This window comes from Corvus kubaryi, unplaced genomic scaffold (genome assembly GCF_017639235.1).
Source record: "Corvus kubaryi isolate FWS band 111438036 unplaced genomic scaffold, C.kubaryi_AGA036_p1.0 78, whole genome shotgun sequence".
Classification (NCBI taxonomy): Eukaryota; Metazoa; Chordata; class Aves; order Passeriformes; family Corvidae; genus Corvus; species Corvus kubaryi.
This window is the reverse complement of record NW_024582065.1, coordinates 5,193,992-5,214,962: the sequence shown is the minus strand read 5'-3', so window position 1 is coordinate 5,214,962 and position 20,971 is coordinate 5,193,992. Positions and strand designations below refer to the sequence as shown.

At 46.8% G+C, this 20,971-nt stretch overlaps 2 protein-coding genes across 16 annotated transcripts in view; one reads left to right on the top strand and one right to left on the bottom strand.

Annotated features, from left to right (window-relative positions):
* The first annotated feature begins 1,960 nt into the window (after positions 1–1,960).
* DYNC2I2 (dynein 2 intermediate chain 2) lies at positions 1,961–13,629 on the top strand. 7 transcript variants are annotated; one of them, XR_006020414.1, is made up of 11 exons: positions 1,975–2,345; positions 3,004–3,258; positions 3,943–4,052; positions 5,088–5,245; positions 5,678–5,787; positions 6,506–6,673; positions 7,084–7,316; positions 8,063–8,220; positions 8,804–9,137; positions 10,089–12,756; positions 13,441–13,629. XR_006020414.1 is itself a non-coding variant. In XM_042052628.1 (9 exons), exons 1-8 carry the CDS (start codon positions 2,037–2,039, stop codon positions 8,226–8,228), a joined length of 1,509 nt encoding a protein of 502 aa, XP_041908562.1. In that variant the 5' UTR covers positions 1,965–2,036; the 3' UTR covers positions 8,229–8,234; positions 8,804–8,886. The 7 variants fall into 7 exon arrangements, 2 of the variants coding, with proteins under 2 accessions (XP_041908562.1, XP_041908561.1); XR_006020415.1 differs by having other exon boundaries at positions 1,972–2,342; positions 10,089–13,629; XR_006020413.1 differs by having other exon boundaries at positions 12,601–13,629.
* Positions 9,206–20,971, bottom strand: part of SPTAN1 (spectrin alpha, non-erythrocytic 1) — a 46,297-nt gene continuing 34,531 nt past the window's right edge. For 4 of the 9 annotated variants that reach the window (XM_042052618.1, XM_042052616.1, XM_042052617.1 and 1 more), the window contains 18 exons: positions 20,740–20,948; positions 19,913–20,033; positions 19,643–19,764; positions 19,035–19,167; positions 18,548–18,646; positions 18,118–18,277; positions 17,814–17,890; positions 17,457–17,666; positions 16,930–17,226; positions 16,334–16,446; positions 15,501–15,518; positions 13,653–13,715; positions 12,353–12,407; positions 11,641–11,837; positions 11,193–11,246; positions 10,636–10,782; positions 10,214–10,361; positions 9,206–9,529 (listed from right to left, as the gene is read on the bottom strand). In XM_042052618.1, the coding sequence (XP_041908552.1) occupies positions 9,404–9,529; positions 10,214–10,361; positions 10,636–10,782; positions 11,193–11,246; positions 11,641–11,837; positions 12,353–12,407; positions 13,653–13,715; positions 15,501–15,518; positions 16,334–16,446; positions 16,930–17,226; positions 17,457–17,666; positions 17,814–17,890; positions 18,118–18,277; positions 18,548–18,646; positions 19,035–19,167; positions 19,643–19,764; positions 19,913–20,033; positions 20,740–20,948 (2,349 nt within the window). In that variant the 3' untranslated portion in view covers positions 9,206–9,403. The remainder of the gene's footprint in view (positions 9,530–10,213; positions 10,362–10,635; positions 10,783–11,192; positions 11,247–11,640; positions 11,838–12,352; positions 12,408–13,652; positions 13,716–15,500; positions 15,519–16,333; positions 16,447–16,929; positions 17,227–17,456; positions 17,667–17,813; positions 17,891–18,117; positions 18,278–18,547; positions 18,647–19,034; positions 19,168–19,642; positions 19,765–19,912; positions 20,034–20,739; positions 20,949–20,971) is intronic. The other 5 variants (XM_042052620.1, XM_042052621.1, XM_042052625.1 and 2 more) reach the window with 2 other exon arrangements.

The following is a 20,971-nucleotide window of genomic DNA, read 5'->3' as shown; positions in this document are numbered from 1 at the left end:
TGAGCACTGTAAAAGCAGCCACTTTAGAGAGACTGGGTAGCCTCAGGCAAGTAACAGCCCTCCCCCACTTATCCCCGATTTTGCCTTATTTCTGATGTGTTATGATGTGAAGACAAAAGCATCCATATTCTGATACTGCCAGGTCAGAAGAAAAGTGCAACATAACATTTCTTGAAATACCTTTGATATATTGAAACCCCAGCAAACCAGAGAAATTGGAATAAAGGATCAAAGTGCAGTTTCTTAGAACAGTCCTTGTCTGGAGCTGTTTGCTCCTTTCTCGTCCTCGGGGAAGAAAAAGTCCAGACATGCACCATGATACAGCAAACGTGTTCGACATTTGCAGTAACTTTGCATACTACTCACCAAAAAAAATGGATTTATTTTGGTCTGTTTCACATACTTAAATTCCAGTTTTCTTATCTCTTTGCCATCTCAAAAAACTCCAGACTTTTCTCCTTAAGTTCTCCGAACAAGTTATTTAAAGTTTCTAAACTGCAGTTTGTGCTTAGCATTTTTATGATGATGCAGCCTGTATATTAATTCACACTCATAATATTTACTCCTCTACTAAAGAGTAATATGCCTTGGCAGTTCTAATCATACCAATTAAAGATAATTTAATGATGACTGAAGATGATCTATTTATAGAGGATAAATCTTAAATATGAAGACCCCCTTAGGAAAACCACTCTGCTATTGGGTTCAAATATTTAGTATTAGTTTTTCAACACATGAAAAACTGCCCCATGCAGTGACGCAAAGCAAGGAGCCTGTCTGCAGGAGAAGCAGGCTGGGAAAGTCCTCAGAGTTAAATCCGGACATTGCTTGCACTTCCACATGAACCAGCTGCTGCTGGAGACGCCAAACTTGAACTTTGGAAATTCAGATTAACTCCTGTGCTAATCAGAGAGAGATGGCAGGGCTAAAAGGGCCATCAGTCCAGCCCAAGAGTGTTTATGCTTTTATGTTCTTGGCTCTTCTGTAGGGCATCGTGATGGTTCACACCAGTCAGAGGAAGAATCACAGGAAATACCCAGCCAGGATTTGAAATTCTGGAGGATTCAGTTCCACTGACACTTTTTGCTTTTGAAGGAGGTGCCACTGAACCTCTTTCTGCTCCAGTTTCACTGTCTGTAAAACGGCTATAAGAGTTCTTTACCAGGCGTTTTAGGGACTCTTACTTCACTATTAATTGTGTCGTATTTTAAATTCCTCAGAAGAGCCATTGCACTCAGCTCTGATATAAATGGACTCACATGTGCTCAAGAGGTGAAAGCACTACAACCGTTCTGCTGAGCTCCTACTCTGTATCCTGCAATCTTGATTCCTGCACACAAGCCAGACTCCTTCCCAGCAACAGCCGGAATAACTCCACTTAAGTTGGTGCATCTGTGCCTGCTTATGCCAGCACTAAATTTAGCCTGTGCATTCATCATCAAGTTGTTCCAATGAGTTAGTTAGAAAAAATCTCCAAGCAGAGTCATACCTGTTCGGAATAATCACTTAAAGAAGCTGCACCACCAGTCACTGTCCCTGCGGAAGGGAACAGCACAGGTTATCCACCTACCGGGGCTGTTACCGGGGGCCAGGGTGACTCCCGGAGAGCTGCCCCGCAGGCGTGCAGCCAGCTCGGTCACGCAGTAATTCACCCTCGGCACAAATTACCATAACTCCCCCATCAAAACCAACCAAGGCAGAGAGCAAAGCAACGAGCCAGAGCACACCCCGGGCACTAAGTGTGCACCGAGCCGGCCCCCGGCCTCATTCTCCAGGCAAGCACACGGCGATAGCCGACTAGAGCTCCCCTCACGAGGCGGCCAATCCCCCCTCTCCGCCGCGCGCGGCTTTGTCGCCCCCTCCCCGCCGCCATCTTAACTCCGGGCAGCCCCGCGCCCTTCCCCTGTGCTGCCACTCGTGGCCGCGGCGGGACCAGCCGGGCCACAGCGCAGGGAGCGACCGAAGCGGAAGAAGAAGCCTCCGCCGCACCCACGGCCCTAACAACGGTGTCGGGATAACCCGCACCCCTCTCCCGCATGGAGCCGCCGCCCACCCAGCACAGCCGCTCCCCGCCCTTCCCCAACATGGCCCCGCCCCGCTCAGTGTGCCGCTCGCAGGCCGGCGGGCTCGGCGCTCGGGTGACGCCATCGCGCAGGGCCGGTCTCCATGGGAACCGGAGGCGCGGGCGGCGGGAGCGCGGCAGGCCGCGACCGCTGGGAGTGACCCCCGATCCCCCCAGGGACCGCCGGGCCCTCTCCGGTCCCGGCATGTTCGCGGACAGGACGGAACCCGGTGCCGACGTGCAGTCGCTGTGGAGGAGCGCCCGGAGCGCGCGCTGCGAGGTGGTGAGAGACCCCCGGGAAGCCCCGCTCCGCGCTCTTGTACCACCGGGCCGGGCAGGGCGCGGCTGTCAGGGCTGCGCCTTCCCCGGCCCTCCTGGGATCGTGCCCTGACGTGCCCCCTCCATGTTCGTCCGTGACCCCTCCGCAGGTCCCGCGGCTCCAGCGCGGCCCGGGACCGAGACCTCCCTCTCAGGGAGTTGTTGGCACCGTGCAGGGGCCGGGGACACCGGCTCTGTCCCTTCAGCGTTTTGCTGATTTAGTCCCTGTGTGCGAATCGGCAAAGAACAGCCCGTGCGGCTGCCGCCCCGCAGTTTGAGAATTGATAATTCTGCGCTGTCACCGTGTGCGCTGCTCGCTCATTACTCTGGAGCTCGCTGCCTTCTTGCCTTCTCCCGTCCTTCCCATTCCGTGCTGTAAAGCACTGCCTGAATCTGACTGGCATTCGGGCATCTCTGCCTCAGATCAGATCATGAGAAAGTCACAAGCGCATCACCAACACCTGGGCAGGTACAAAGGTACCCTGTGTTTAACCATGAACCAGAGGTGTGCAGAGGGGCTGGAATGTCTCATTGAAATGGCAGGACGGGGAAGGTGCTTTGAATGCTTTGTGCAACGTTTGTTTCTCTGCTTGGTTTATAGACTGCCTGTCTTCTTTTACTAGAAAACTTGCCAGACTGGGAAAATTTCAACAGCAGAAGCTGCAGTGCAGTCTCATACAGCCCGAGACACTGCGGTGCAGACAGAACTGAGCAAAGATGCTGTCCAAGACTTCCAGCAAGAAGTCCAAGTAGATTACACTGGGCTTCTGTCATTCCTTCAGAGAGTGGAGGATGCTGTTATCAAAGAGCTAAATAAAAACTGGAAAAGTCATGCCTTTGATGGCTTTGAAGTGAACTGGACAGATCAGGATGAAACAGTAAGTGACAGAATTCAGATCATTGTCCACACGGAGTTGGTTGCAGTTACTCTGTTAGTTCTAGTCCTTACTGCTGTAATTGTTCTTGCCAGGTTCTAATAATTAAACATTACCAGCTGAGTTGCCTTGGGGGTTTTTTTTTTGTCTTTCTCCTTCTTTGGTTAAACTGTTCTTCCTGCTGGTGACTGAGCTGTAGCAGCAGTGAGAGGAGGAAGCCTGCAGTTGGTGTAGGCTTTTCTTCAGCCCCTTCAAAGCACTCCAGCCTAGCAGGGATCTAGGAACAGTTGCAGTCAGTGAGTTGGCAGCTCTTCCTGCTTAGATTATGTTTGTTTAGTGCATGGTGCTCAGGAATGGAAGCAATTTGTATCAGACAGTACATGTTGGGACTGGCATTTTCAAACTGTTACTTGTGGAGCTCAGCGAGTGCCAGACTCGCACCTGGCAGCTGCTGTAAACTCTCAGGCACAGCCTTCCAGAGTGTGTACTCTCTTGAGAGGTTGTGTTTGAGTGACCCTTGTGTTGTGGGTTTGTTTCCCAACAGGAATTCAACAACCTTTTCACATAAATTCTTCAACTGAGGAAACCCCACACTGTAATCACACAATCACATCAGCGATGGGCACAAATCTCATTTCTCTCTGTTTGGGGATTGTTGCTTCAGTGCTTGGATTTGATCTCTTCCAGGTGTTGTGTTTGCATACCTTGTCATACCCAGAGGCTCAGGATCAAAACCTGCAGGTCACCAGTGTTTCATGGAATGCCACAGGATCTGTCATTGCATGTTCCTATGGCCGGTGAGTATCCGGATGGATTTGGGAGTGCAGCTGAAGCTGATGTGATGTCTCAGGCTGACCTGAGATCTAGATATGTTTGCTTTCTCTGCAGTAATATACTGACATATATATATATATATCTATCTATATGTACACACCCCTTATGCAAGTTAAATAATTAATCTTCAAAGTAACAAAATCTCAGTCAAGTCCTGAATTATATCTTTTATTTCTTCTACCTTCCCCCCACCCTGAATATGGATACATGATCTTACTGATTTGTTTCTAGGTAGATTCTGTTTGAAAAATGTGAAGAGCAGATGCAGTTGCAAATATCTGTAGGTGAGGTTTGGGAGAATGTGCTTTATCTTCACTGCGATCGTGATGTTTAATGTGGTCTCTGAGCACCCTGGATGAACTTGGCACCTGTTCACGCATGTGCCTGGTGCCATGGACATGTAACAACACATGTTTAAGGATTTCTGAAATAAGGGTTGCACAAATCATTTGTCTAATCCATTAATGCCTGTAGCAGCCCCCTCTTTCTTGGCCCTACTGCTGCCCTTATTCTTTTTCTTTAATGCTCTCCTTTCCTTAGATTAAAAGCCTCAGCAAAAAGGGTAACCATGAGGGAATATGTAGGGAAGAGTAAAACAGGGCAAACCTGTATGTTAGTTGCTCCTTCTGCTCTCCCAGCCTACAACAGTTTGCAGATGAGGATGTGGTTTCTGTGTCTGTGGGTACCCTCAGCAGAATTCCTTCCATGAACTTTCCATATGCACCCTTTTGATTGTTCCCATTATTTGAATGGTGAGTAGGTCTTGGAATAGGGAAATTGTACCCGAAATTTACTGGCTAGCACTTTGTTGTAAGCACAGACATGTGCCCTGGCAGATCCTGGATAAACCAGCCCACAGAGAAGTTCCATCCTCTCATGATTCCTTCATGGGGGAACACAAAGCAGCACATTGAGGTGACCAGTGGGGTATCCCAGAGCTCTGCTGGACTGGGAGCCCCTGGAACACACAAGGCAAGATGTAGCTTTTTGTTTTTCAGGTTGGATGATGGGGACTGGAGCACAGAAAAATCCTATGTTTGTACCTGGAATCTGGACAGAAGAGGGTTGAATCCACAGCACCCTGACCTGGTGGTGGATGTTCCCAGTTCTGTCATGTGCCTGGCTTTCCATCCCTCCCAACCATCACTGATAGCTGGTGGGTTGTTCTTACCTCAGACCATGCATGAAACATACCCTTTTTTCCTGCAACCTGGATCCTTCGGTTTCTCTCTCCAAGTTCAGCCTCAGATTTCCTGTAAAAGGAGCAGTGTTGCAGCTCCTCAAACTGAGGAACTGACGCCCACCAACACAGATAAGTGCACTGTTGCATCTGAACTGGGACTTGCTGCCTCTTCAGTGACATCTGCTTTTTTATCATCTTCTCAGAGAGAGGTGACAGAAGGAAATCCTGTCCTGGCTGTAAGGGAATAATATACTTATTTCAGCAGGGCAATATTCTCTTACACCAGACCTGGCTGTGCCCTGCACAGAGCTGCCCAACCTTTGAAGCTGGTGGGTCTGTTTCTGCCATTGCTCCATTTGTGCATTTGTTCTGAGCTGTCAGACCTTAGATATTTTGTCCTTTCAGGTGGCCTGTTCAGTGGGGAGTTGGTGGTGTGGGACACCAGCAGGACAGAAGACCCTGTGATCTGGAGGACAGGGATGACAGATGACACCCACACTGACCCAGTCTATCAGGTAACAGAGAACACTGACAGCAGACAGGGCTGGGGCAGGTGAGAGTTGGCACTGCTCTTTGTCATCCCTTTGGTTCCCATCCACAGCCAGGCAGTTCACAGACATTGCAGCAGTTATATTCTTTTCTGGTTGGCTATTTTCCCCCAAATCTAGCTCCTGAACAGACACTTAGCCTGTAAAAAGTAACTTCTCCCAGTCCAGGATAAATGAAGAGCAGACCATTCTCAAACTGTAATCGTTTATTAAGGGAGATGCCGCCAGTGATACTTGGAGTGGTTTAAAAACACAAACGGCAAAGTGTCACTGATCCTTGGAAGCTTAAAGCCACATGCTTTAAGGGGATTTACAAGCAGGTCACGCGGTCTGGCTTCCTAAGGATTTTGCCTTCTGGGGCCTTGTGACTCTGGACATTCTGTGTATTTTTCTCATCTGATAGGAAAATGCTGTTGTTTGGAGCTGTGTGAAAGTGCCATAAATGCCCATCCCAAAACTGAGGCCAGGTGAACCATAGAAACTGCAAAGGAGATTCAGCCTAAAAACCTGGTTGCATTTCTCTCCTTGCATCTGTGTCTGTGCCAGCTCCCAGCAGAAGCTGGTTTGGTACCAGGCTGATGCCTGGCTCTGCTCCTACGTCCGGGTAGATGGAGTCACCGCAGGCTGCATGGGCTGGGCAGTTGTGACAGTCCCCGTTGTCCTGAGCTCATGGCATTTGGAACAGGTTAACTGGTTACCTGACACCAAGCACAGAAACCACTCCCGGCTGTTGAGTGTGGCAACAGATGGTAAGATCCTCGTGTGGAGGGAGGAGCGGGATGGGCGGCTGGCCTTGGCCGAAGGATTTGCCATCGTGGCTCAGCAGATCCCACGCAGCACTCGGCTGAAGAAGGTGAGTTCAGCAGCTCAAAGAGTGCTCTTTCCACAAAAACACTCTGAACCCTGGAGCCCAAGTGTCAGAACTTGCCCTGCTCCAAGAAGGGCCAGGAAGAGCCCCTTCTGAACATGCTAACCCTTGATGCACAGCTCCTTTACCATATGGAAATCATTCTTGGAAGACTGGCAACAGCTGAGGTTTTGCCATGCTCTAAAGAGAAGTTTCTGGGATGGAGAACTTCCTTGTAACGTTAATTTATGTGAACCCCGTTGTAGGAGGGATTCAGAGATTAAAGGCTGAGCAGAGCTAGAAACACAGAGCTGTCACCAGCAGTGCTGTGAACAGCCCACTGACGCCCCGGCAGGCTCTGCCCACATGTGCCTCTCTCCAGAGCCCCAGCTGACACCAGCTCTCTCTTTCCCCAGATGGCCTGGGGAGAGGCAGCCGTGGGGGTGACCTCGCTGTCCTTCTCACACTTCGATCCTGGTGTGTTTGTTGTGGGCGTGGAAGGCGGGTATTCCCTGAGGTGCTCCACTGCAGCCCAGACTCCGGCTCTCCTGCGGCCGGGTGGCTCCGTTCCCCTCAGGGCACCGGCAGAACTCGCCTTCTCCCCTCATGCTGGACCTGTGTACTCTGTGAGCTGCTCGCCCTTCCACAGGCAAGTGCTGCGTGTGGGACACTATCGTTGCCAGGCTCTAAACACAGATTTTTCAAATAGCCCCTGGGGGTGTGTACAAGTTCCAAAAAAAACCGGTCACCTGGCATTGGGAACTTCCCGTTGTAGGAGAAACAACATCCACTGGCTCTGGTGAAGCTGCCTACTGGAATATGCTGCATATGGGCACATCAGCAACATTAGCACATTCCTTAGATCATCCTGTTTGTTACAATTAAAACTCAGTTTAAAGCCAAGGAGATGAAAAAGTCCTTCACTTGGGCAGATCACTAAGTATCTTACTAAAGATTTTTCTGACATCAGAAAACTCGCCAGTAGCTGCCAGAATTTAAATGAGAAGCTCCCATCTCTGCCAGCAATTCACCCCACCATCCGTGGAGGCCCCAAGCCCTGTTTCTGTGAAACATGCTGACAGCCCAGGTTTGCATTTAATTTGCATGAGACAAGCCCAGCTCGAACAATGTCCAGCTCTAGATCAGCAGTTCTCAGGCAGCCCTGGGCCACAACTCATCAGTGGTCAGTACAAGCCCTCATTAAGCTTAATTGAGGGCAGTAACAAAGCTACATCTCTACAGCCCACAGCACAGCCTGGCAATTGCTGCTTTAGGAAACACAGACCTTTACAAAGCAGGAATATTGTCCAAGGTCATGCTCCTTGACTGATTTTTTGTTCTTTATCATTAGCAATAAAACAAGAAGAGTTGTGTCTTGCTTCCTCCCTCCCCCAGGAACCTCTTCCTGAGCTGTGGGACCGATGGCCAAGTTCACTTCCACTCCATGTTGCAGACACAGCCCCTCTTTGCTCTGCAGTTATCCAAGAAATACCTGTTCTGTGTATGCTGGTCTCCAGTTCGACCACTGGTTTTTGCAGCTGCGTCTGGGGAAGGCAAGTAACTGCAGGTGCCTCCTCTTGAGCATAAAATTAAGGGTGTGGTGGGTATTAATTAGTCAAGTCGATTGTACTGGTTAGCAGATCCCACAAGCACAGAGCAGTGGCTGTTGTCTGCACTGTGTAATTAGTACAAAGGAGTAATTTCTAACTTTAGCAAGGTGACCCAGCACAGTTATTTTTCACTTCTGATGGTACCTTTAAATCTGTTGCCACAGTCATGCACAGAAATACAGTACAGCAAGATCACTGTGGCTCAATCTATTTCCAGCTTGTTTTTGACATCTACTTCCAGAACTAATGGTTTAAAATGAGAACTTTTTCCTTAGAAAATTGCCCAAGCATTTTTGAGTTAAAGAATGGAGATTTCACGGAATTTGGCAAGCTGGTTTCAGGTTTCTGACAGCAGAACAAATCTGTGCTGCCTGCAGTGATGTCAGCTGTCTGTCACAGCCTAGACACCCATCAGCAGGGGAAACAGCTTAAAAATAACTCTCAGTCCCAGACTAAGCAGATACTCACCTGCTGTTAGATACGATGTCTGTTGCCATGAAGCTGCAATGAGTGTCTGTGTCTGCAGGAGAGGTGCACCTGTTTGACCTGGCGAGGAGCATTCAGAAGCCCACTGTGTCCCTGAAGCAGTCCATGAGCGACTGCCCCGTGTATTGTTTGGAATTTAACACCAAGCACACGCGGCTCCTGGCAGCAGGGGATGCTGCTGGGACAGTCAAAGTCTGGCAGCTGAGCTCTGACTTCACTGAGCAGGGACCAAAGGAAATGAGTTACCTGGAGCAGCTGGCAAGTGAGATCATGGACTAAGGCAGCAGCACAACAGCTATGTGAAGCTTGTAACTGCAATGACTCCAGGAACAGTTCCTCACTCACCTGTTCCAGCATTGGCCTGGAAAACTCAGGTAACCAACACCTGGAGTTGCCTCCATGTAACAGTTAAATTTGCATTTAGCCATTAAACACAAGATGATGTGGTTCAACCAGTAACTTTTATTGAAGCACACTGCAACATGTTTCTTTTCCCTAAGAGTTTTAAGCTAAGCACTTTAAGGTTACATCATAAAGTAACATTGATTATTGTAGAGCACAAAGAGAGAGAGACACATGCAGAGCTACAGTCAGCAAACGTGAGCATGTCCTTTGCATCTTTTGGTACTAGTGTTTCAGATCAATTCACAAAGAGTGAACGTGTAAATTCTATGTAGTCATAGGCAGAAGGCAGTTCCCTGCCCTTGCCATCCATGTAGGGTTTCATGTGAGAGATGCAATAATCGGCCTGTTCCCGGGTCAGGTTCTGAAAGAGAGAACAGCGAGGGGGTGAGAGGGCTCTGGGGCTGCCAAGGGGCATTGACAGGCAGCCCTCCCATTCCCCAGGGCAGAAACCAGAGCAGCACAACTACGCCCAGGATGGAAATGCTCTCGCTGTTGGTACTATTTGGTTACAGGTTGGAAGACCTGACCAGAGTCTTCCCACCGAATAGAAGACAGAACAGGTAACTGGCACAAGGAAGCACTGCAAACTCTTATTTCCCTGCCAGCTGGTGGTATTCAGACAGGAAAAACTTGCTGTCTTGGCAGGGCAGCAAGAGGGAGGAGATGTTCATACTGTATAAGCTTAGGCTCAAGCTTTTCCTTTGAATCACTGTCTGGAAAAACATCCCCCTCTAGTTTCCCAAATGATGGAGGGGAAGCTCCAAGTTCTGAGGACAGTGCATTCCCTTCCAGGCCTTGGAGTAGGTCTTGTTTTACTGAACCTGATCAGTTCTTTGATATGTAAAGCTTTTCCTCTTCCTCTATAGAGCCAAGAAAGCAACTGAGTAAGGCTGTCACAGGAATTTCTGTGTTTGCTGCAGGGGATCTCCTGGCAGGGTCAGAACTGAGCCCCAGTGACATAAGCCTCCAAGCCACTAGTGCTGGGCTTCATCTATGAACAAAAGTCTTGTGTGTTCCTCCCTGGGGGTTGACAACCAGCACTTACCTGGTAGAGCTCCTCCTTGGTCACGTAGGGCTTCCCCTCGGAGCTGAGGGCACGGAAAGCGCTCTCGATCTCCTCGCTGGATTTCACGTTCTCCGTTTCCCGGCTAATCATGAAGGCCATGTACTCCTGCAGCGAGACGTGTCCATCCCTGCCAGCGAAACACAGTGTGAGCACCCAGAGCACAGCACTACCAGGCCCTCCAGAGAGGGCCTGGAACTGTTCTGGAAGGAGTGGAGGTCTTAACGCAGGAGACTCAACACCAGATCATTCTCTGAATTTCTTCTTTACAAATGACAGTCTTGCCTTCCTAAAAGCTTTCACGTGAGTCATTGTAAAAATAACCACAGCTCTCAGCCTGTGAAGGACCTTCCAGCCAACACCTCTGTGTATTTTACAGTACAAGAAAGATCCAACCCACGTACCTGTTGGGATCTACAGTGTCAAGAATAGACTCAAACTCAGGGTCTGGCTCTCCTTCCTCAACCATGGGCAGATCGTAGCCGAGAGAGCGCAAGCAAGACTTAAACTCCTGGTGATTAAGTCGTCCAGATTTGTCCTTGTCAAAGTGCCTAAAAACATAAAAACAGAACCCACATGTGTCAGTTATTGAATCCTGAGAGCTGTAAATGGGGCTGAAAACTACATCAAGGTTATAACCAACCCCTAGTCTGGACAAATGAGTTTGTATCAATAAAAAATTCTATCTAGCATACATGAAAAATACACACAAATTCTTAACTTTGCTTGAAAATCACCCCTCCCCCACAAAAAAACCCCCAGCTGTATTCCCAGCTGGAATGCATTGGCACTGCCAGCTGCAGGGGCTGGAGGCTGTTGCCCTCTGGCAGAGAATGGAACAGCTCGGCACAAAGTGGGGCAGACAACAAAGGAGCCACAAATGGGTCCTGTATACAGGAGCCATCCATGTGCCAGGAATATCTCCCAAGGCTTCCTCTCTCATGTGTTCCCTGCAACTCACTTGAACATCATGCTGAATTCCTTCAGGGCCTCCTCGGTGACTCCAGTGGTGTTCCTGAAAAGGAAGCAGCAAAGCTGATTAACAGTTCCTGAGCTGTGGTACTCCGAGTCCAGCAGCTGCACCACATGGTGAGGACACAGGAACAACCAACCATTCAGTGTGGGAACACTTGTACACACTTATTCCACAGAATAAAACTGTTCCACTAAGATCCCACCACTGCTCATGGCCAATGGGAGCTATTCCAAAACTGCCCACTTCATCCCTCTGAAGGGAACTGGGAGGTGGTGGGGATGTGGAAGCCCACTGCATCCATTGGTCTGAGCACAGGAGACTCCTTGGCACAGACCATGCAAGGCTGGCTGCAGGCACGAGCAGCTGTGGCTCCTGTCTTTCCCCCCGCCCCCGCCACTCAGACACTTCAAACCACATGTGGGCCAGGCAGTACCGGGCTTGGATCTGCTGTTCCAGGTTGTGTTGCATCCTCATCCCCAGCTGGTCCAGCTGGTCCCACTGCTGTGCCAGCCCCACAGTGCTGTGTTCTGTGTATTTGTTGTCCAAGATAAGTGCCTCTTCCATGGCTGCTCCAAGGTCCTCAATCTTCTTCAGCTGGCTCCTCATAGCTCGGATCTCTTGGTGCTTGCACTGTGAGAAGGGAGCAAAGAGGAGAGAAGTCATGGAGCACCAAAAAAAAAAAAAACCAACTACCTTAAAAAGTTAGAACAGAGGCTGGCAGGGGAGGAAGGGTTGTACTTTTCTCTTTCTCCTAGGACTTTATGTACATAATACCGGGATTTGTGAAATAAGACTCAGAGCAATGTTCACCTTCATGCTCGCTATTGGAAACCAGGGCTTGCAAACCAGTTCTGGAGACTAAAAAACCTCTTAGGTTCATGGGAAATATGCTGAAAATACTGTATCCTCTCTCCCCTAGCCCACCTCCTTTAGGAAAAAGGAAAACTTCATCAGTGTTGTTTAATGGCCTGTGATGTAAGTAGACATCAGATACGTAAATAGATAATCCCAGAGGTCTCTTCAGTATTCCAAATGTCTAAAATCAATTAAGATTTTCCCATATAATTGCATGCATTTCCCTTTCCCACCCTGTGTTCCCAAGCCAGCTGAAAATGCTGTTTTAGCCATAGGTGCACATCACTTACTTTAGTAGCTTCCAGCTGTGACTCCAACGTTCCCGATTCCTCCACCATACATGATCTAAACACAGAACAACAGTGAGAGAAGGCACTTATCTCGAAAAAAAAGGCATGTGGGGCTTGAAATTAACAGTCCTTCCTTGAAATGAAAAATCCTTTCAGGTATTTAAACACTGGTTTTGTGTTTTGTTTATTCTGACTCATCCTATTTCAGACTGACACTGTACATTTTTTCTGATTATTTCTGTATATAGTTAATTTCTAGCCCCATTTGAAAGGCAACGTGATCAGCAGCCACACTTCATGCCAGACTGAAAGCACCCGCTTTACTGGACCTCATGGAATTAGAATTTAGTGCAGTTCCACCCCCCTGCCCCGTGCCCAGCACACACCACACACACCAGCTGCAGGTGAGTCACTGGGGATGGGCTGTATTTGCAGTCAGGTACAGGAGCTCTACAAAGATGTGTTACAAAGGGGAAAATGAGGGTAAAAAAAGATGGTGAGAACTACTGGTTTGGTTGAAAAGTAATCTTAATGAGGCATAATCCTTGCAGAGAGCTACAGACCTCTGCTGCTCAGCAGTGCCTGGTGGAAAAGTGCCTTTCCCACCCCACCTCTCCATGCTGCACCCAGAGCAGCCGAGGCTCAGCCACTCTGCCCAGTGATTTCCACCCTGACCTTTACATGCAGGTCACCACTGTGGCCAGGGGCTCCAAGATCTCCTTCACACAGACTAGCTATGGACAGTCTCTGGATGCTGCTTTTCCCCCACCCCAAGATCCCAAGCAATTTCTAAGCAGCCGTGTTTGGGAATCTCTGTCCTTCCAACACGTACGGTGAGAGCTCGCACTGGATGACCCACACATGGACAGTGAGTCTGGGTGCTGTGCAGGTAGGGTGTCCTCTGACTCAGGTATTTAAGTTCCTAAAACCTGAATATCTGTTATTTCAGTCACTAAAACCAGTTTTTCATCCCCACTGGACTCTGTACTCCCACATGCTTTTGAGCTTCTTGAGAATGGGGATTTCAAGTGCTGAATTATTCTGTAGCAATGAAAATGCACCAAACATCTGGGTGTTTCTCACCACAGGGTTAAGGCTCAGACTCAATGCCCGCCTAGAGATGAAGCGCGCACCCAGAGCCTTGAGCAGGAAGCTGGGAACCAACCGTGGAAAGAACCAACAGGGAAACAAACCTCCAAGCATCTCTAAGCCGTGAAAGTTAGTTGGAAGGAAAGCGAGCCTTGGAATTAAAGAGTGCGTTTGAAAACCAAAGTGAGGTAAGAAAATAAGAGGAAAAAACCTTCCAGATAGATCATCCCCAACTTCATACTGATAGACACGAATGACACGACGATATGCTATGCTAGTCAAAGGAAAGAAACCAAGTAAATTCCAAAAAGGAAGAAAGAAAGAACAGAGGAAAGAACACACTAAAACACGACCACTGCAGTGGAGCCACACTCCAAGCCAGCACTGCCTTGCAGCAAACACAAGCAAGTTCTTAATGAGAGAAAATTATTTAAATGCTGATTGCACATACACAAAAATAAACTGTTATTATTTTAGTGTAAGTCACAAAAAAGTGAGTCTCGCTAAGAGACAAACTGAAGTTTTGCAGTTAACTCATCTACAGATTGTTTAAAAGCATTTTTCTTCCTAAACTCCAAATTGTTCTTACTCCCTTTCCCCAAAGAACATCCTTCCCAGGCAGTGCTGGGCACACACAAGCTGCAAAGCAAGGAGTGTGCACGGCAGCTCTTCTGACACTTCCCTGAAGCTCTGCCTTCCCTCTTGCCAAGCCAGGCTAAGCACAGCCAGTGCCTCTTGGAACTAAATCCATGTTTTTAATCTATTCACACAGAATTAGGGACAAATTCTGCCTGGCGTATCAGCAGCCCTCTGGTAATTTGTTCAACAAAAGAGCCTGGCATGAGGATCTCTAACTCTGACCCTGCATCTTTCAGTGAATGGCTCCTTTCTGTTCACTCGTTCTTGGATACCAGAATTAATCTACAACACTACTTGACAAAGGAGCAGGGAATTCAGCATCCATTCCAGGAAAATCTGCTCCGTTCCATTAAACTGTACAACAAAAACAGGGCAAACTATTTTTATCTGGCAGAACACAAGAGACTGTGATCATTACAGAGCAAATAAGCAGCAGAATTATCTGCTAAGATTCCATTCTTTTATTAAGAAAAGCTTTCTCTTTAGGAGCAAGGCCCTGGCCTCCTCCAGCCCTGTGCACAGGCTCACACACAGCCTCTACCCTGGTCCAGACACCGTTTGTTGGCATTTGACATCACATCACAAAGCTTCCACTGTGCTCAGACTCGTCCTGCTGAAGAAATTTAAACTGGACAGACACATTTGCAGAAGCTTTGGTAGTCTGAAAACATTTCAAGATCTTATTATTTCCTTTCCACTTCCAGAAAAATGGCCAGCATACATTCTCATCAGGAACTATTCCTGTGGACACAGAGCGGGCTTAAAACTGCTGGCAAACTCCAACGGCTCCATGGATTCATGTTGGAAGGTTGGTTTTCTCCTGTCAAGGATGAAATCTGTGTGGGCCATGTTCTGCAGAAGATTAAAAATGGACAGTTCATATTTGCAGACTACGGAGTTTTAAGATACGTAATTTCAGCAAAATATTGTTGTAAGAATCTTCCCTTCTCCTTATCAAAACCAGTCAATACTTTGGGGATTTCATTGTTCTCAGAACAGCTATGGTCAAATGGTTTATTTCACTAAGCCAGTCTCTTAAGCTGAAAAACTACAAATGTCAGAATAGCCTGCCTTTGGAAAGCAGCTACATTCTCACATATCTTCTCACATATCTTCTCAAATTAGGGGCCTTTTCCTGTGCAAGCCCTCAGAGAAAGCAAGAGCAAAAGTCAGGACTTCCATGGTGTGCCAGTGGCTGCCCATTTTAATTCCGCTTTTGACTAGGAAATTATGTTTCTACTGGTTTATAGTTCACTACTCCATAATCTTGTTTCCTGTGTCTGTGCACCTCAGCAAAAGGTTGCTCTTTTCAAATAAAAGGGGTTTGAGCGCAGCTTTCACAAGCGATGTAACAACAGGAGAAAACACACAGAGCAGAACACATGACCAAAATCTGAAAGATATAAAATTCAATACTAACCCATCTAGTAGGTAAGTCCTGTAGAATGTGAAGATCCAAACATCAGGCAGCAGGACAGAGACAAGACAGTAAGAGAGGGACAGAGATTCGGGTGGGAAGCAAACATCAAAAAGTTAAAAAATCATATTTATATTTCATTATTTCATGAAGACACATACAGAACTATTTGTAAACACACAGACAGAATCACAGGGTTACAGGGAACAGAAGTCACCTCCTCTGACCCCCAACCTAAGCCTGTCAGAGCTGCTGACAGCACTGAGTGAGCACGGAGACCTGCAATGCTCAACCTTGAGAGTTTTTATTTCTAACACAGTTGTTAAATCTTTACTCCCTCGCCTTTGAGAGGGTTATTATTAGACAGCAGCCCAGAGAAATGATTACGAAGTTCTAAGCTTTTTTGACATCTTCTTTCTCTAGTTGAACTCCAGTAAGATTCCAAATACACTACTCAATACAAAAGGGGCATTAACAGAAATGCCTCTGGCACTTCAGAGTCTGCTTGGAGCTATTAGTGCTCTATCTCCCCAGCTGTGCTGCAGCCTAGTTCAGGAATAACTGGAGAAAAATGAAGTCCTGGATAACTGGAATTACTGCAGAAAAATGAATTCAGAAACAGGAACGTTTTTGAAGTCTGGTGTTTCAGGGCTTTCCTGTCCCCTGTAGCTAATGGGGCCTCCCTCAAATCCCAGCTGCATGGAATGGACAAGTCCTGATGAGCTGTTTTTCAGGAGGAAACATTTACAGCTTTGACAGTCCAAAGAGATGGAGGATGCACACAAATACTACCTAAGGAATTCTCTAAAGGCAAGTTCTGGAAAGACAAACTATACCTGGTCTCCTGAATCCACTGATGGAAGGCATTGGCATGCTGAGCAAATTCCTGACGCAGTTTGTCATTTTCTTCCTGCCTTCGCTGTTCCTTCTGCAGCTCCAGTTCACGTTCCTGAGAAATGAACAACAGTAATTTCAGAGAAATAAAGGGACTGGTCTCATCCTGTAGCAGAAAGAAAAAGCTAAAAGCTGCATCCAAGCACAGGTGTAAGCCTCAAAACAAGATTGAGTACTCAGTGTCCTGGACATCTATAGAAAAGCATCTCAAGTGGTAATTCAGAACTGAAGCCCTGAGAACTGGAATTGAACCAGCAGTTGCTTCACTGCACAGCAGAGAAGTTAAATTTCTATTCCAGTTAGGATGTGAGACACAAGTGCTTTGCCTTTGGAAGAACCACAAACAGAAAACCATGAGAACAACTGACAACAGCACAAGTTTATAGTTAATGGCAATTTTTCTTTGCTCACAAATTTTGAGATACTTTGACCTGTATTATGGTGACAAGCTCTTGTACCCATTAACTCAAGAGAACAACTTCCAGGGACAACTGAAAGGTCATGAACTTTGAAGAGAATCTTTCTCTTACTGACTTGCCTTGATAATTTTCTGCAGATTCCTCCAGGTTTCTTCAAGAGCCTCCATAGTGAACCAAGTGTAGGGGTTGGAGGCCACACGGAAACTCTTGATCTGGCGATCGAGCTCTGCCAGCTGGTTGAAATCAGCTTGGGCAGAACTTAGGGAGGAACGGAAAGCGTCGTGAGCTTCTCTCAGGGCTTTGATTTCTTCCAGTGAGTTGCAGCGCACAGGATCCGTCAGGTCCTCCTCAGCATTCTCGAACCAACTGTTGAAGGCAGAGGCCTTCTTCGCAAAGGTCAGGAACAGATCCTCAACCTTGAAAAGAGAAAAGATCCAGTTGTTCAGTAATGCAAATACTCTGTATGAGCTCATCTGGAATTAACATGCATCAGTAAGAGTTTGCCTTGCAAGCGTCTCGGAAATGCTTACGTTAAGTCTCCATAATCATTAGTTGCAAAAGCATGAACAAAGTACAGAAGTTGCAAGTCTGTACATTTTATCAAGTGCACAATTAGATTTTTGTGGCCCCATGGCTGGCCACTCACTTTTCTGAAGTGCTCCTGAGCCTCCAAGAGTTTCTTTTTCCTGGTAGCAGAATTAGCCAGTAGCTGATTCCAGCGTTTCATCAAGGAAGCATGCCGGGCCTCAATGGCCTTGGACTGGATGTGCTTGGCTGCGAGCAGCTGGTCTTTCAGAGCAGTGATGTTTGCAATTCCCTCCTGCTGGAAAGCCTGAAGTCCAGCATCAAACGTTTCCTGAAGCATTAGAAGAACAAAAGATATTTTAGATTGTATTTTTCTTTAACCTTTCCCATACCCTGCGTATATTTCAAACATGGATTCTTGTGTAGAAGAGTTCAGCTGTTCCCTCCCTCACGGGGTGGCAGCAGCATCACCACTGACCTGTTTGGTGAGCAAGGTTTGCACTGAAGAGAGGTCACGTCCATAATCATCTGTCTTCAGACTGTTTTCCTTCTCCCCTGAAAAATGAAACAAATTTTGCAAAAATGTCATTTCTCCATTTTAAAATTCCCTCTATTCCAGATCAGGCTACTACAAAAATATAAAGCAGTGACAGCACTGCTGATTACTCTGGCTTTAGGTCTGCTTGTTACAACAGCACATGAGGAGCTACTGGAGACCTTTGGAAATGAAGGAGTTTAAGGTTTGTTTGTGACCAAATATTGTACTCCAGTACAGAACATACCTATCCATGACTCCACCACATCTGCTTTCCAGTTGAACTGGAGGAAGGCTGAGTTCTCATCCAGTTTGGCTTTCCTCTGAGCTGCTGCTTTCTCCAGATCTGACACCTTGCCTCTGAGCCCCTTCATCTTGGCAGTGATGTTCGCCTCGTGGTGATTGTTCTATGTGACAGGGAGGAAAAAAAAATATAGGCATCCTGTATGATGTTAAAGTCATCTGAGGCATTCAGGACATTGGTGACAGAGCAAGGACTTCAGCTGAAAGATACTGTCTCAGAAACAGCTTTGAAAGCAAAACACCAACAGCTTATTCAGCCACAAAAAATGAGTAAGAGCTCTTTTCAAAGACATGACAGAGAAGAGCAAGTCTACTGTAACATGAAGATGTCCTGGGGAGCCTTTGAAGGTTTCTCTTTAGTAGTTCATGCTCACCTTTTTAATGAGATCCTCTCCATTAGCACAGACATCGTTCACTCTGTCCTTGTGGACAGTAAAATCAGTCTCGAATGCCTCGTGCTTCTTCAGCAAGCCCTGCAAATATGAGACACAGGCATTTCTAAAAATAATTTCTCACCATTTATTAAAAAGTAATTCATTTTATAAATCAGTTAGCATAAACTTTTTCTGACAAAAATTAATCTTAGCTGGTTAGCACAACTTACTGATTTTCTGTGGACAAAAGGAAACTGAGACTGACTTCCAATGAGGGGTCAAGAGATACAAAGCTACACCAAACTGCAAGTCATTTCTACAGGAAATAACAAACTTTGGATGCTTTTATAAAGTGAATTTATGTTTTTTACAATGTAGGCCTTCAAAAGGAACCAACAATAACCTCTGAATTGTAAAGACAGTTAAAGAAAAGGTTCGTTATGCTCTAACCAACACAATAACAAAGTGCTGACAACTTCCTCCATACCTGGATAGCAGCAAGTGTGTCCCCATAATCCTCGCTGGCTACCAGTGTCATTTTCTCATTGATCCAGGCTTCTTCTTCCTCAACATTTGCTACAAATTGCTGATACTCCAGAGACTCCTCCAGACGCTGACCCCTGTGTGGGAAAGGTAAAACTCGTCAGCGTTGCTTTATGGCATTAAGCTGTAAGATATAAAAGCAATGTGCAGAGCCTGAACCCTGTCATTCACACTTCACTCCTCTGGCAGCAGCCATGGCTGCAGCTCTAGGAATTCCTTGGACTACAAAGCTTGCAGCTGCCAAAGGACTGAAGCAAATTCTCTCCCAACAGCTTCTAATCAGGAAAAATCTCCCAGTAGTGGATTAAAGCCAGCTGATTACAAGTCCGTGGTTTCCAACTGGTGCAAGAAAAGGCTAAACACGACATACACCTCAAAGAGAGGCTCATGTTTCTACTGAGGAACACTGTCAATAGTCTTGTAGAGTCTGTGATCAGTGATAGGTGCTATTACATCATATTACTAATAATCCATACCCTGAAATTCTGTAAATCTGATCATTATGAGTCCATGTAGCTTTGAATTAATACTGAATTTTACACAAGTTCATACCTAGCAGCTGCCAACTGTTTTAACTCCTTCCAGTGATCCACAAACTGAGCCAGTCTCTGCTGTATCTCCTCCTTTCCAATTGTGTTGTCATCTGAAAGCTTCTTCCCCGTGTCCAGAACACCCTGCAGAGAAACACAGTTATTGGAACGTCACCTGCCTTCCTCATGTGCATTGTTTGGGGTCCAGCAAAACTACTGCTGGCTTTTATCTCCTGCACAAGCAAGAAGGGTGCTGCTGATAGAGAAATATGTCATGGGGAGAGGCATTTACCTGGATAGCAGGTTCGTGGGCAGCCAATTCTGCTTCTAAGCGCTTGTGTTTTTTCCTCAGATTCTGCACACCAGTCAGGTCTCTGCCATAGTCCTCTGAGCTAACCAACAGTTTCTTCTCTCTAAATTCAAAAGAGAAGAGAGAAAGGTAAAATACGAAAATTACTTCTAAAGGTCCAACCTGATAAAGAAAACAAAAACCCCCTCAGATACACAACTGCTCTACATTGCACAAAGGTCTCGGATGTAAAACCTTGTGTACAACAGCAAATGGCTCTTGGCAGCACATTCCTGTGTGGGGGAAAGAAGGTGACAGAGGGCCCATCACTTATCTTTGAAGGACAGAATTGCTCTGTACTGTTTTCTTTTTAAAAATACAGATGCCTTTCGTAAAGTTGTCCAATTTTTGTTTGTTTTAAAAGCATGACAAAAGAAGTGCTCTAATTGGAATGATTTCTATCAGCCTCACTTCTTTCCCTCCTCCTGAGGTACTAACACCAATGTGTAAAGACCATTTGATTAATTGCAACAACTGGCTAGCATCAAAAAAGCACTTGAAACTGAAAAAGGTTTGAATTTTTGGTAGGAGTTTTCCCAAAAAGACTAGAATGAAATTTTAGTTATTTGGTCCGAGTCTAAACTGTGTTATTCTTCTTACTGGGATTTGACCAAAGAAAACTAAAGATAAGAAACCACACCCAAAACAGTTTTTCCGTAATGGCAGCAAAGGTGATTTCCTATAGACACACAGTTGTGGGAAGGCAGCTGTAAAGCCACACTAAAGGATATGAGTGTCGTTGGCAAGCCCAGAACTTCCCAAACACCCACTTGATCCAGGACTCCTCGTCGTCCATGTCACGGAAGAACTGGTGCAGGCGGTGGCTCTCGTTGAGCTTGGCACGGCGGGCGCCGGCCATGCCCTTGATGCGCTGGAAGCGCCCATTGATGGTCTCACGTTTGTCTTTCACTTGGGATGTGTCAAAGGCACTGCTGGTCATCAGACTGTCAGCCTGGCTGTTCAGGTCCTTCAGGCGGTCCTGGATATGTGGGAGAGAGTGAG

What these genes read in the sequence shown, in the direction of transcription:
- DYNC2I2 (XM_042052627.1), top strand. Translation starts at nt 2,037, where the DNA reads ATGGAGCCGCCGCCCACCCAGCACAGCCGCTCCCCGCCCTTCCCCAAC. An exon ending in ATTGCATGTTCCTATGGCCG is followed by an intron (nt 4,053 to 5,087) that starts GTGAGTATCCGG and finishes TTTGTTTTTCAG; the next exon opens with GTTGGATGATGGGGACTGGA. An exon ending in AGCTGCTCGCCCTTCCACAG is followed by an intron (nt 7,317 to 8,062) that starts GCAAGTGCTGCG and finishes TCCCTCCCCCAG; the next exon opens with GAACCTCTTCCTGAGCTGTG.